The 14,836-nt window shown below is 47.3% G+C and overlaps 1 protein-coding gene across 1 annotated transcript in view; it reads left to right on the forward strand.

Annotated features, from left to right (window-relative positions):
- LOC309965476 (F-actin-monooxygenase MICAL2-like) overlaps window positions 1-8,808 on the forward strand; it is a gene marked incomplete at its 5' end in the record, with an annotated part of 68,858 nt that extends 60,050 nt beyond the window's left edge. Inside the window, 2 exons of the mRNA XM_082845001.1 lie at window positions 2,949-3,022; window positions 6,350-8,808. Of these exons, the coding sequence (XP_082701127.1) occupies window positions 2,949-3,022; window positions 6,350-6,534 (259 nt within the window). The 3' untranslated portion in view covers window positions 6,535-8,808. The remainder of the gene's footprint in view (window positions 1-2,948; window positions 3,023-6,349) is intronic.
- Between the last annotated feature and the right edge of the window lie 6,028 nt (window positions 8,809-14,836).

The raw sequence follows: 14,836 nt of genomic DNA on the forward strand, positions 1-14,836 counted from the left end.
CCCATAGCAAGGCTCAGAGTAACAGAGAACACATGTTTGCTGCAGGCAGGCTGATCCCCAGGGAGAAAGGGTGTGAGCTGAGTTCCCCTAGACTGTTCTTCCCAAATTCACCTTCCCTGGGGTGAGAGTGAGCATAAGCATGAAAGTGGAGAGAAGAAGCCAGGAATTATACTCCTTGAGCTCCACTGACATGAAGGAAACGCCAGGAATGGGGAAGAAGGGCTCATCTGTAGCAATTACTTTTATTATTACTATTTTTTAAAATTGATGTACATGCTGAGACTCAAAGCTACTAAGTAATTTGTCCATCTCCGCCTGACCACAAAGCCCTTTCTATACAGCTGTATCGTCTGCCTTTGGTCCAGGTGTGAATTATAAAGTTCATTGACAAAAAAGTATCAAGCACATTCCATGTGCTAGGAAATGTGCTGGGTACTGTGGAAGTAGAGATGCGTCAGGCCATAGTCCCTATCTTCGAGGATCTCACGGTTTCAGGGGAGACAGACACGCAAGCACACAGCATGAGAGGAATGAGAAAACATAGCAAGCGCTCCATGGAGGTTTGTAGGAGGAGCAGTCAGTGCACAGGCCCTGCCGGCAAAGGTCAGGTGGGTGGTGACTGCTCGGTGACCGTGGTCACTCCTTGGTACGCTGTCAGAGGGAACTTTCTCCTCCACCAGAGGCCAAGGAGGAGAACTCGGATGTGTGAGCTAGACAAAGGCAGGTGGGAGCTCTGGTAAAGGATAGGTTTTAGTTTGGAGAAAGACCTGCCTGAACTAGGAGAAACGTCTTACCCTGGTGTGTCATTTTGGGTCCCTTGGGAAAGCAGGTGCCACGACAGAATTAGAAGTACAAGAGGTGTATTGGGAGAAAGGAGAAAGGGAGTGGGAGTGAGAGGGACGTCTTCAGACCCCATGCAGTCCTGACATCTGTAAAAGGAGAGGGGAGGGAATGAGAATTGGCAGGAGGAACGTCAGACCGTAGTGCAGCCCTGAGCCAGGCGAAGGGAGCCCCAGAGCAAAGCCTGCCCATCCGAGGAGTCCAAAGTGGGGCAGAAATGGCCCAGCTCCAGCACCGCCACTGTGCTCGCTCGCTGGCTGGGGCTGCTCACGGACAGTGTGGCCTCAGCACAACAGTGAAGTGGATTCTGCTACAGCAGTCAGCTCACTACACACTACACTGCTTCCGGAGTTCTCTCTTAAAGGAAGATCTGAGTGGTGCGTTTCCACTGGCTACCAGAGTGGGCCAAGGGAAGTTGAGTGTCAGTAACAAAAGCGAGAGTATTGAAAAAAGCATGGACCTTGGCCCACGTAATAGTAGAAGGAGTAAAAATGACAGCGACAACAGGGTATAGTAAGTGACCCAAAGCTATAGCAGATACACATGCAGCCTGCAGGTGGGGCTGCAAGGGAAGGCCCCCCCCTCCACGTCAAACCCAGGGACCTAGACTCAGCGCTCACCCTCTTCAGTGTCTCTGTAGCATTGGACACCCTTGATCTCTCTCTTCTCTCCTGAAACTTTCCTCTCTTGGCTTCTGTGATGCTGCATTTCTTGTTTACCCTTCCAACCTTTTGCTCGCTTCTTCCCTGGCTCTACCTCTTTTGTTTGGCTTCTAAATGTAGGTGTTCCCAAGGTCCTGTCTTCAAACCTTTTTTTCCTCTATAGCAGGGGTCCCCAACCCCCGGGCTGTGGATCGGTACTGGTCCATGGCCTGTTAGGAACCGGGCTGCACTGCACAGCAGGAGGTGAACAGTGGGCGAGCGAGCGAAGCTTCATCTGCCACTCCCCATCACTCCCCATCACTCCCCATCGCTCCCCATTGCTCCCCACCGCTCCCCATCGCTCGCATTACCGCCTGAACCTTCCCCCCCCCAGCCCCCACTCCCGTCCGTGGAAAACTTGTCTTCCACGAAACTGGTCCCTGGTGCCAAAAAGTTTGGGAACCGCTGCTCTGTAGCCTCCCTTTTAGAGATTACGTGGCTTCACCTATCACCTCTGACCCCTGCCTCATCCATTTGTGGTCCTCATTTCTCCTGAGAACGCCAGACCTGCACTCCCAAAGGTTTGCAGAACCTCCACATTACCACATGGCCCAGCTGGTGGGAAGCTTACACACATACTCTGACATACATGGGCTATCCCCAGCCATGGAAAGGTCATGAAGTTCTGTCTGAGCTTCACCGAAAGCTAACTTCACTTCTTGACTTTGCTGTTCTGTCGGTGGACACACTGAGCCCCCAGCACTCCAGCTTGACTCCTCCAGAACATCGCTGATTCTTCTTCCCACGTCAGTTACAACCAGATGGGTAGTTGTGTAGCATTCTGCCTCCACCCGGACAGAATGTCTCACTCCTCTTTCCTCCTTGTTTTCTTGTTTACCACAGTCAGAGATCTGGGAGTTGTTAGAGGTGATACTTGAAGTCACGTTGCCCCTAAAAGAGAGGAGAGTTTCAGATTGTCATTGCTTCTACTGTTCTAGTCATTTCTTCACAATCCAGTCCTGGGTGGCCTTCCAAAAGCTTGCTGAGAGCACATTACAACTCCCCATCATCTCTTGAGTCCAGCATATCTCAGCAGCAGCAGCAGCAGCAAAACTTTCAGTTTTGAGATATTCCAAGACCCCAGTGGTTTTTTTGCGTTACGTGGGCCTCTCACTGTTGTGGCCTCCCCCATTGCAGAGCACAGGCTCCGGACGCACAGGCCCAGCAGCCATGGCTCATGGGCCCAGCCGCTCCGCGGCATGTGGGATCTTCCCGGACCGGGGCACGAACCCATGTCCCCTGCATCGGCAGGCGGACCCTCAACCACTGCGCCACCAGGGAAGCCCCCAAGACCCCAGTTTTAATAAGGAAAAAAGAATGCAGTCGCTACAGTCAATGGGTTTGTTAGTCAATATTTCTACACAGATCTCCAGTATTTACAAAGTTTGAACATTCTCTCATCCCCAGGGCCCGAGAACTAGAATTAGAAGATCATCAAAGCAGACTGGAGCAGAAATTAAGAGAAAAAATGCTCAAGGAGGGTGAGTATGGTGATATGTTTGGGGCCTTTGTTAAAGACGTTTTCCCCCATGAAGACACGTGACCAGAACATGCTGCACATTGCAGAGTGGAGCGCTCTTCCTGCCTTGTGTCACCAGCCTGGAAGTCAGAGGGGGCACAAAGCCAGCCTTCCTCTGCCCCCACCAGAGCACAGCAAGTCCTTCTTAGCTTCATTCACTGGGGCCGTGAGAGCAGCATTTAGCTCCATCCCATGTGCTTATAGGAACAGAGTCATTTAGTCACGCATTCATTCACTTATCCATCCATTCATTTAACAAATATTTGTTGAGAATCTAGAGTGGGCCTGGCAGATGGAGAAGAGCAGCCCTGCCCTGTGGTCTCACTCGGGAGACTGACACCCAGACCAGTAGTTATGACACAGTGAGATGAGGGTCATGACTTACGTGCTTTGGGAGCACAGAGGAAGGCAGGCCTGGTTCTGCCAGGCACTGGGGAATGGAAAGGAAGCATCCTTCCCACCACAGGCTGGGCCAGGGCATCACACATGAGAAAATTATTTCCACCATGAAGGAGGGAGAGTTGAAATAAACTTAATTGACACCATATACTGATTTATGCATTCATAGGCTCCAGCCTGCGAGGCATATTCACTCTGTTCTGTGCCTGTATGTTTGGGGGGCCAGATCCGTGCATGGCTTTCCTACATTTAGACCTAAGTCTGAAAGAGCAAGTTAAATCATTTCTGTATACCTCATGGACCGAACATTGCACCTACCCATGGGTTACCTGCTTCAGAGCAAGCCCTTAGTAAATATGAGACATTTTCATCATGATCGTTCTTATTTAGTATTTTATCCCCATTTTACAGATTAGAAAACCGAGTCTCTGAGAACTTAAAAAGCATGCTCAACGTAAATGATGGGTCTAAGACTTGGGAACAGATCATCACAGACTTGGGGGTCTCCTGTTCTTTTTCACATAGTAGTGTTTGTAGATTGTTTCTTTATAGCAGTAGAAAACTATTTCTAACAAAATCCTTAGAGAACTGCTCTGTACAGAATGGATAAAAGTGGCATACATCATCTTTTGTTCGTCCGAAGGGGCTCAGATGGTTCCATCATTGACAAACCAAAACTGAGAGAGGAATTTTAATTTTTTTGTGTTGATAATCAAATAAGGGGCATGAATACTGAAGTGTACCTAAATTAACAAACCGTACTGTATAACTAATATCTCACTTACACATCTCATAAAAATTTTAATTTGCTCCATATCAGGGTGGTAAAATACACACCACCAAAGACTCCATTAGTCACTTTTGAATCTTTTTTTTTTTTTAATTCTTACTAAAGAATGATGGTCATACATCTTCTCACTCTTCTGGGGTGTACAAAAAAATACGGCTTCTTCATTTTGCCTTGTCATCTTGCAGGAAACCTTCATACCACTAGTTATCAAGAAGAAAAGGAAGGAAGGGAGGAAGGAAGGAAGGAAGGGAGGGAGGGAGGGAGGGAGGGAGAGAGGGAGGGAGGGGGAGGGGGAGGGGAGGGGGAGGGGGAGGGGAGGGAGGGAGGGAGGGAGGAAAGGGAACTTTTTTTATCCCTCTCTGGTAAACTTAGTCTGCTGCAATAATTTAGGCTGATGCCGTCCCTCTAGGAAATGCTCAGTCTTTGGGGGATGAAAATGTTCAGTCTTGCAGATTGCCACCCCTTGCATCTGCTTGATTCTTAAGGTGACCTCCAGGTAATGGCGAGAGGCGGGTTTGTGTGACTTCACAGCACTGGAAGTCTGTGTGGGTTTCTCTGACTCATTGACTCCCACATAGCTGTCTCCTGTCATCAGGCCGCCACTGTCTCTGCTGGCATTTGCAGCCAAGGTGTGTGGCTGGCCTGACCCATAGCCTGGCCATTCTCTCAGCGTGCCTGGAGCCTCACTCCTGGCCTCGCTTAGCCTCACCTCAGCACATCCTCCACTCAGCCTGGCCAGACAGTCTCCAGTGTGAGGCCACTCCATCCCTCATCATGGGGAGCCCCATGGCAAGCCCAGTGGCCGTCTACCTTTGCACCTCTGGGGCAAGTGGACATTTCTAGGCTCTACCAGTGTGTGCCACACACAGCAGATCAAGATCTGGGGAGCCACACCCAGACCCCTCTTCTCTGCTCAGCCATGAAGTTCTACCTGTCCCACGTTTACACACAGGGCGCCTTTCCAGCTGGCCTCTTCCCAGAGTTCCAAGCAAGGGGCAGGGCAAGAGTCCCTCAGCCCCCCAGTGCTCCCATCAAATGATGTGACATTCCTTGCCTCTTTGGGGGCTTCCAAGGCCCAGAACAGAGAGACTGGAGCCCAGGGCCCTCACCTTTATCTTCTCCAGCCTCTCTCTCCTCCCTCCCATCAAACATGAGCTGCAAAGAGAATGGTGCCTCTTTATTTCCCTTTTGTCATATGTACCTTATTCCTGACACTGTTCTCAGACCTCAGCCTGATGCAAGAGACAGTGGTACCATTTCTGCTCTGGTATCCGGCCCACCACCTAGTCCCAGTGTGTTAAGTAGGAAGAGCTAACAGAATTTATAGAGTCTTCTCCCAAGGCAATAATCTGGTTGACAAGATTTAAAATCTGCCTTTAAAATCCTATTTTGAGTGTCAGAAAGTCATTACTACCTGTTTCTTACTCTTTTCCTTCCTTTTATAAAAATCTTGTCTCCCTGAGGCAATCGAATGTCTCGGGCCAATTAGGAAGAAGGTCATGTACTCAGGGAGAAGCATAGTCACAGTGTGGAAACATCCTCCTAGCGGCCAGCCATAACCTCACTTGGCTGCCGCCTGGTCTCTATTCAAAGGCTGCAATTTGTCATTAACTACCAATGAAAAAAGGATTCTCACTGAAATAGCTTCCACTGACGCGGCTGGTTTACTGAGAAACTCTTCTCACAGATCGCTTTGCTCAGACATGTTCAGGGGAAACCGCCTTTGTGCTGCCTTGTTGGTTTCTTTTTTGTGAGGGGAGGGCAGGTTGGAGGGCTTGGCAGGACTTGGCTGGTATTAACTTCTTTTTCTCACAAAGGGGTTTTCCCTGTCACTTTATATAGAGTCTCAAGATGAAAACCGAGCTGACAGCAGCACAAAGCACCCACCTTTCTAATCTGTGACTTGGAGGGCAGGTCCCTGGTGTTAAATTCATTTCCTTGTTTTCTCCATGGAAATTAAAGGGCAGAACAAGTCCAGAACAGTCAAGAATGCCCGTGCCAAAAGTTCTCCTGGGGTCAAATCTTACCTGAAGTCCAATGTGGGTGTTTTCGTTTGTTCTTGTTTTTTACTTATTTTTGTTTGTTTGTTTGTTTCTGTAGAGAGCCAGAAAGATGAGAATGATCTGAATGAGGAGCAAGAAATACTCACCGAGATGATGCAAGTAATTGAGCAAAGGGACAAACTGGTGGATTCCTTAGAGGAACAACGCGTACAAGAAAAGGCTGAAGACCAGCGCTTTGAAAGCTTCATATTCTCCAGGGGCTGTCAGCTGAGCAGGACATGAGGAAGCCCCACAGGGAGCAAGCCGAGGACCAGATCAGGCCAAGCACCCTTCACTCTCTTCTTCTTCCTTTCACAGGATATGTCAGACCTGGAACGTAACTTATACCATGCTGCAATATATATATATATTTTTTGCGGTACGCGGGCCTCTCACTGTTGTGGCCTCTCCCGTTCCGGAGCACAGGCTCCGGACGCGCAGGCTCAGCGGCCATGGCTCACGGGCCCAGCTGCTCCGCGGCATGTGGGATCTTCCTGGACCGGGGCACGAACCCGTGTCCCCTGCATCAGCAGGCGGACTCCCAACCACTGCGCCACCAGGGAAGCCCCCCTGCAATATTTTTAAAAGAATTTAAGATCCTCTCGTATGTACTCCAGCTGCCCAAGATCCTTCCAGAGATTATAATGAAGAAAATACAAAGACTCTTTTGAAATTGGCAGTCACCTTCAGTAGGTCTCTTAAATTGGAGGTGACCGTGGCAGATGACTAGCATTGTTTTCCGTAGAAAGTGACACAGAGATCGATTTTCCTGCTGCTTTCATCGTTTTCCCTTCCCAAATTCATTGAGTTACACATCTAAAGATTTTTAAGAAGCTGCCTTTTCATTAATATATCCATATTTGCCTTTTTTTGCATGGATGACCGGTTTCCAAATGTCAGAAAGAAGCAGCCGCAGTTTAAAGATTAGGTTAATATTTAAATTGTGTTTCCAGAGAAAGAGAAGAAACCTTGAGATTACTGATTACATAAAGCAAATAATTCATATAGCAGGTGTTAATTCAATCCAGGGTGAATTTAATTTACCAGGTGTAGTTATAAGCCTTAATATAATATACATAAGCAATGAGAGTTTAATAGAACATTTGAGCCTTAATTTTATTTAAAAAAAAAGAAGGAAAAAAGGAAATAAAACTTTGACTTCATACCAGCAGGACTGTTAGTTAACACCAAATGCTGGTGGCTTAGAAAAGCTTTTTTTTTTTCCCCAGAGCACTCTCCTTATTGCCGCTGCAACATAGTGAAAAACATTTCTAGAAAATGAATAATTTTGAAGCACTTTTTTTGTAACTATTGGTAATGGCAAAAAGTATTATAAAACTCTTTCATTTGTTGATAAAATATTGGTGAGGTTGATGCTGCTACTAAAAACGAACATTCTAGTGATCCAGGTGAGGGATGCTCCTCAGTGGTGGTCTTAGGTCTAAACGTCTCTGACACTGTCTCCAGGGATTGCCCAGGAAATCCACGACAAGACAAGGCTGCCTCTGCCTTCAAGGTGGAGTGGGGAGCAGTGGTCCCATTTACCAAATCCCAAAGTGGGTAATGGATTCTTTGATGACATTTTCAATGTGAAAAGAAAGCTGGGAGATGGAGTTTGTGCACTGACATGGGATTCCTGGGACATCTTGACTGTTCATAGGGGAACCAAAGAAAAGATTTTAAATGGTGATTTGTTGTCATAAAGTATTTGATTGTTTTCCCTCAGTGGGATTCTTTGAGGAGTCAATCCATCATTGACATGAGACAGACTGAAGAACTCTTTGTTGTATGTTTGGCCTGTCATTTCTACAAGTGTTTAAATGTATTGGTGGACAAATGGTGCTTTGCAACTGCCTGGAGAGCTAACTTACCTCAGTATAAGTTAACCCATAAACCACTTTTGTCTGAGATGCTGTCCGTGCACACCAATCTGCTCAGCTGAGAAGCCGGAACTTAGAAGTGCGCTTGGATTTCCTGAGTCAGCCAACATTTTGGGTGGTATTAAAACACAACCTTTCCATGCATATACCAAGTTCCAAAGGTTGTAGTTCTTTTTCTTTCTTCTCTCCTTCCTTTTTCTTTTTATTTTCTTTTTCTTTTAATAATCAGGTCTTCTAGTGCCTGAATTCTATTATTAGGAAATACATACAAGCATCTATTTCTCTCTCTCTCTCTCTCTGAAAACTGTGCCACTTAGGGTTATTTATCTATTTGTATTTATTTGTATATTTGGTGGGAATGGCTAATATGATTTCCTCATTATTCTGGTTTTCCTGTGTTATAATTTGGAGAAGACCTATTAGCACTAAGCTATTGGTATATAAGCTATTTAATATGCAAGTAACCCAGAGGTTTGGGGCAATAAGTTGTATAGTATTAAAGATTTATGGAGATAGTCAAGATAATATTTTCTGCCATCAGGCATTCAGAGGTAAGACTACAGACGCGTAGGAATGTTAATTCATTTTAAGAAAGATACACAACTTCAGTTTTCCTTCTAGAATGGGTAGAATTATTCAAGCCCGGTCACCATTTGCTGCTTGCATACGTTTAACAGACGATGCTCAGATATGTAGTGTCTGGGTTGTTTTTGTGCAAAAGGATTAATTGCCACTTATTTTAATTTGTTCTATTTTGGTTTAAAAGAAAGATTCTCCCAAGAGGGCCAAGAAAGAAGGTGGTTCTTGGCCCCAGTATTCTGTTGATAGATGAGAGAAGCAGTTTGCTCACTTTCTCTTCCAAAGATTATGTTCTGCGGTTTAAGGCTGAGTCTTATCTGGCCAAGTTAAAACACAGACCTCATATTTAACAGCCTTCTACTTACACGGGCTTTCGGTTTTCCCAGTACTTAAAAACCATTTTAATGATCATTTCCAAAAGGGTACAAATATTGTGGCTGTTGAACTATGTTAAATCATTGCAATAGAGAAAGTTCTAAGACCCTCAAAAGGTAAAACATTGTACCATTTGAAGACAGTGTCTGTGTATACGGTATGGGTAGGATTATGATGAAAACAGACGGAGCCTTCACTTTCCCATAAAATAACACTTGTGATCAAGGCTGAGCCATTTAGGACTCTGAATGAGACAGAAAGCCCCAGCCTCAGGTCACATTTCGTAGTCTCACACAGCTTCTAAGTTAAACCAAAAGGCTCACAATGAAAACTTCAGAATTCACGTAAGCTGGACCAAGAGGACTGTTCTTAAACTTGCTCTCCCAAACCATTCATTTATTTATGTGTTTAATAAACATCTTCCAAATACCTGTGGGATTCAGCAACCCTGTGCTAGATGTAAGGATACAGAAAGAACGTTACTCCTCCACCCGCAAGTAAATACAAAGATAAACAAGTACCATTCCCAAATAAATAAAAAAAATAAAATAAAGAGCCATTTTTATTATAATCATCAACCTATTCTTCTCACATTTATCTCAAGCACAAAGACTTATCTCCCCAACTATTTGTAGTGCTTCTTTGGCAATAAAAACACAAGTTCATGTTTCTAAAACTGTGAAAAATAACCTCAGCTTATACTGTTTCATTTAAACCTGGACTTCGGCAGTGTTAGGCTGCTTGGAATCAAGGGATGTTGAGATGCAGCATGTTAATTGCAACTGAGAAAGGAAGTGGCAGGTGTTTGCAGCTCTGACGAGCTGCAATGAAATTGATGTTTCCTGCATTCTGGAGGCAGATGACGATTCAGCAGTGTCTGCCTTCCCAGGAAGCAGATTTACAGGCTTTTCCTTCCAAACTGAAAACGGCAGCATGTCTCACCCAGGCAGTTGATGAGAGAACTCCCTCAGCAGGGCAGAGGTGGCAGGGGGCAGCTGGGGCTGCCACATGAACCGAGAGAGTGTCAGTCATTGGATGTAGCAAGCTCAAATGTAGGAGTTTATTGTAATAAGAAGGTCCACGTACAGGGGAGCGTGTACTGTTTCACCTACTGTTTATCTTCTAACCTCACTGCTGAGTGGCTTGTGGAAGATTAATTTGCTTCAGCAATTGGGAACTATTCACGTGGATTGAAACGTGTTACATGTGCACTGCTATAAATACCGAAATGAACCCAAAACAAATGGTTTTCTGTAGAAAGAATCCAAACATGCAGGTTTGGTCTGGCACCTCTGAGGGCAGCGTCCGTTTCATTTCTTTATTCCAGTGAAAGGACGTGAGCAAAGCTTTGATTTCATGTAGGAGTCTGTGAAGTATCATTGGATGCTTTATTCCCACCGGGGCACCTGGCAGGACTTACCTGGATGTGAGTGGGAGGAGAAGCGAAGAAGGCTTGCCTCAGGTGTATTCTCTCAACAAAGAAAGCTGTTCTCAGAGCTGGGGAGGGGGAGAGAGGGGGCCACTCCTGTCCCAGCTCCCATTTCTCTTACCCGGTACAACCCGGTTTTGTATTTCATTCATGCAACAGGAATACTGCCCTCTGCACAGAGCTGGCCCCTTCCTTCAACTCACACCCTTTCAGGACTGAAGTTTTTGGTTTATTTGTTTGTTTCTGTTCTTAATCCCGGCATTGCAAATTCATGAAACGTGAGCACGTGATTCACCAGAATTGCCGCATCAGGTGAGTCAAGTGTCTGTTCCCCATCATTTCACGCTGAGTTCCCTCCTTGTTTGGAGGCGCTTGTCTGCTGGTGGAATATTTGAAATGATTCCTTTTTTACATTGACTGTCAACAGAAAGTAAACATAAATGCAGATGAGAGCTCCTGTTTCACAAGCGCTCACATGCCAAGGGAAAGACCAGCCACCTTCCGTGGCGTTCTGCAAGCTTTCCTTGCGCCCATGCTGGGGCTCACTTGCCCACAGGGCTACTCTCACCATCCCTCAGCCTTCAGGGCAGGATGGGTAATTTGACACTCACTCCCTCTCCCAGCTCCTTTCTAGAAACAAAAAAAGCAAGACCTGTGCTGTCACAGCTCCCCTGAGGAGCCCTCTGACCCTGATAACGGTAATAGATCCCGTGAATGCAGCTCACCTCACCTGCCAGGTGCTGTAATAAGCTCTGGAGGTGCATTATTCCATCTAATTCTGAAAACAAAATCCTTAAGATAAACATTGCCCCATTTTGAGATGATGAGACGGAGACACAAGAGGCCCAGGAGCTCACCTGGTAGTCCAGGTACAAAGTGGTGAAACTGGGGCTGGGCCCAGATGCTGGCCTCTAGAGCCCAGGCCCTTGACTCCAGGCTGTATGACCTCTCTCTGTGTCCCCACCCACACTTGTGCCTTGTGCCTACCTGTTCCTTCCCTTCCTTTCCTAGATCTGTTCTCATTGCCACCCTCTCCCAACACACCAGTGCCCAGCCCTGCTCAGGGAAATCTGGCATTAAAAGCCCAAGCTGCCACTTTGAAGTGTTTTTTTTTTTCCTTCTATTCTACATCTATATATACTCAAACACAAAAACAATCGTTTAAACAGTTAAATTACCTAACCTCGACCACTGCTCACAAAAATCTTACAGTAACCATGATACTCCAGGAACAGGCATCTTGTTTTATCCTGGGGGATCAGGTACTGCCGACGCACTGCCGTGGACCCACCCCCCAAGGGGACTTTTTGCCCGAAATTGCACTATACAATCCAATCCCCAGTCCCAAGGGTAGGGGGCTGAGAGCACAGGGCCAAGGGGATGGGAGAGGAAGGACCAGGGAGTGTGTTGGGAACCAGCTGAGAGCGAGCTGGCTTCTGCAGGTGCTTACAGAGAGTGCGCAGAGGTGGAGAGGGGAGTAATACAGGGCTCACTGGGAAACAGCACTCGGGGGCCTGTGTGACACTGAAATAACCTGATGCAGGGCATCAGTTCCCCGCACACCAGAGGCACAAGAATTCAGTCCCCTGCCTGTCGCCAGAATAGCAGAAAATGGTTCCCTAAGAATTTGGGGGAAATGTGTGTGTGTGTGTGTGTGTGTGTGTGTGTCTCAGGAAAAAATCAACAAGTATAATTATTCATGGTAAGCTGAGCATGAGTCACTGACTCAGGGCTCAGATTCCAGCTCTGCCACTGCTCACTGGATGACATTGAACAACTCAGCTGTGCCTCAGTGTCTTCATCTGTGAAGTGGGGCTGATCCTCTCTCCCTCCCTTCTTTCTCCCTGCCTCCCTCCCCTCCTCCCTACCTTGCAGGTTCCTTGCGAGAGTGAGTCTGCCCTACATAGGCTCCAATTTTAAAATGGAAATGGCTAGCCTATAACTTTATAGTCGGGATGGCCATGGTGAATCTCAAACTGTTCAGATCCCGACAGCAGAAACAGAATACAACACCTCAGATCTCAGCAGAACGGAAAAGAATGGGCAGTTTCCACAAGAGGAGATGTAAGCAGTAAACAAGACCAAGAAATGCACTTCTCAGAGCATCGTCACCTACCTTTTGGGACTCTCTGAGTTGGCCTCTGCTGACCAAATACCCAGCCTCGGGCTTCCCTGGTGCCGCAGTGGTTGGGAGTCCGCCTGCCGTTGCAGGGGACACGGGTTCGTGCCCCGGTCCGGGAAGATCCCACATGCCGGGGAGCGGCTGGGCCCGTGAGCCATGGCCGCTGAGCCTGTGCGTCTGGAGCTTGTGCTCCGCAACGGAAGTGGCCACAACAGTGAGAGGCCCGCGTACCGCAAAACAAAAATAAATAAACAAATACCCAGCCTCTTACAGACCTTTTTGGCCAATGGTTCTTCAAGGACACCTTGAAGACACTCTCTGGCCCTGGTGATTCGGTTGCATCTCCCCATCAGATGTAGTACTTCTAACCTTCCTCCCTAAAAGGAAACATTTAAGTATGAAAAGCCGTAATATCTTCCCCAGCAAAGATGAAAGCAGAGACTCTCGCTCCTCCAGGCCACACAAGCCTGGAGGTGGGTGTGGGAAGAAGATGGATTACAACGGATTACATCCGTGACAAAGAAGACCTTGCTCCCCTGATTACCTGCCCTGGGAAGGGGTAGGGGAGACCTTGGGAATTATCTCGGTGGCCTGTGACACAGACCACACCAACAGAATCACTGGAACCCCAGGTACTCTTACGTGGCTGAGTCTGAAGTGGGTGACAACTGCCCCTTTCTATCCTTAAAATCTTCACCCCTGCTGCTGATTCTCTGGAGGGTTCTCCAGTCCTCTGCTAAATAACTCAAGTAGGAGCCACTGATTTTAGTGGCTTCAACTCTACATGTAGGTGACGCTCAGCTATCATGCTCAGGTGAGGAAATACCCCTACTAATGTTTACAGTTCATTCCTAGGCACCTGAAGAATAGGTAAGCAGGTCACCTGTCTCTGAGAACTTGGGACACATTCCGCCATGGCTGGATCGGAGGCCATTTGAATAGCATCATCTGTGGGAGCCTCAAAACCATCCCCACCCTCGGTCCACCATGTCACAAACCAAGGCTGAGGTCTACCGACGTTCCCCCTGGCCCAATGCCTTCCCTGCCCACCTGGAGAAGCCCTTGCCCACCCCTGCCCTCAGCAAGTAGGACCCCTGAAGGACATCCCCACTGGCAGCCTGGTCTTCGAAGGCCACTGCTAATATCCCAGAGTTCCTGAGGGGAATGTGCAATAGGAATTCTCACTTAAGGCTCTGAGTCCAGAACCATTTCATTTCACACATTCTTTTCATCCCGTGAGCATACCTTGCTTTCAGTGATTAAAGAGGTCTCCAAGGGGCTCTGTCTAGCTTCTCTCCACATCCCCTGATCCCGCTGCTTTGATGTAGTCAAACAACCTCCAATGACTGATTGGGGTCCAGACCCTTTGTAAAACCCTCTTCATGATCTGCAGGCGCCTCCCATATTGTCCCTTAGATGGTATATCAGTTTCCTGGGCTGCTGTAACAAAGCACCACAAACTGGGTGGCTTAAAACGACAGAAATTTACTCTCTCACAGTTCTGGAGGCCAGAAGTCCAAAATGAAGGTGACTTCCAGGCAATGCTTCCTCTCAAGCCCCTAGGGGAGGGTATTTTCTGGTCTCTTCCAGCTTTTGGTGGCCCCAGGCATTCCTTGGCTGTGACAGCACAATTCCAGTGGGCCTCTTCCTCCCATGTGTTTTCACATCATCTTTCCTCTGTGCATGTCAGGGTCTAAATTCCATCCTCTCCTAACTGGTCTTACTGTATTAGATGCCCACCTAGTATGACCTAACATGCTTTTTTTTTTTTTTTTTTTTTTTTTGCGGTACGCGAACCTCTCACTGTTGTGGCCTCTCCCATTGCAGAGCACAGGTCTGGACGCGCAGGCTTAGCGGCCATGGCTCACGGGCCCAGCCGCTCCATGGCATGTGGGATCTTCCCGGACTGGGGCATGAACCCGTGTCCCCTGCATCGGCAGGCGGACTCTCAACCACTGCGCCACCAGGGAAGCCCCCTAACATGCTATTTTAACATAACTAGTTACATCTGCAGTGACTCCACTTCCAAATAACGTCATATTGTAAGGTTCTAGGGCTTAGGACTTCAACCTGTCTTTTTTAGGGGACACAATTCAACCCATAACATATGGTATTCACAGTTGGGGAATGTGAAGCTTTCCCCAGTGAAAGCCTCCTCCA

The sequence above is a fragment of the Leucopleurus acutus genome (assembly GCF_964270905.1).
Source record: "Leucopleurus acutus genome assembly, chromosome: 8".
Lineage (NCBI taxonomy): Eukaryota > Metazoa > Chordata > Mammalia > Artiodactyla > Delphinidae > Leucopleurus > Leucopleurus acutus.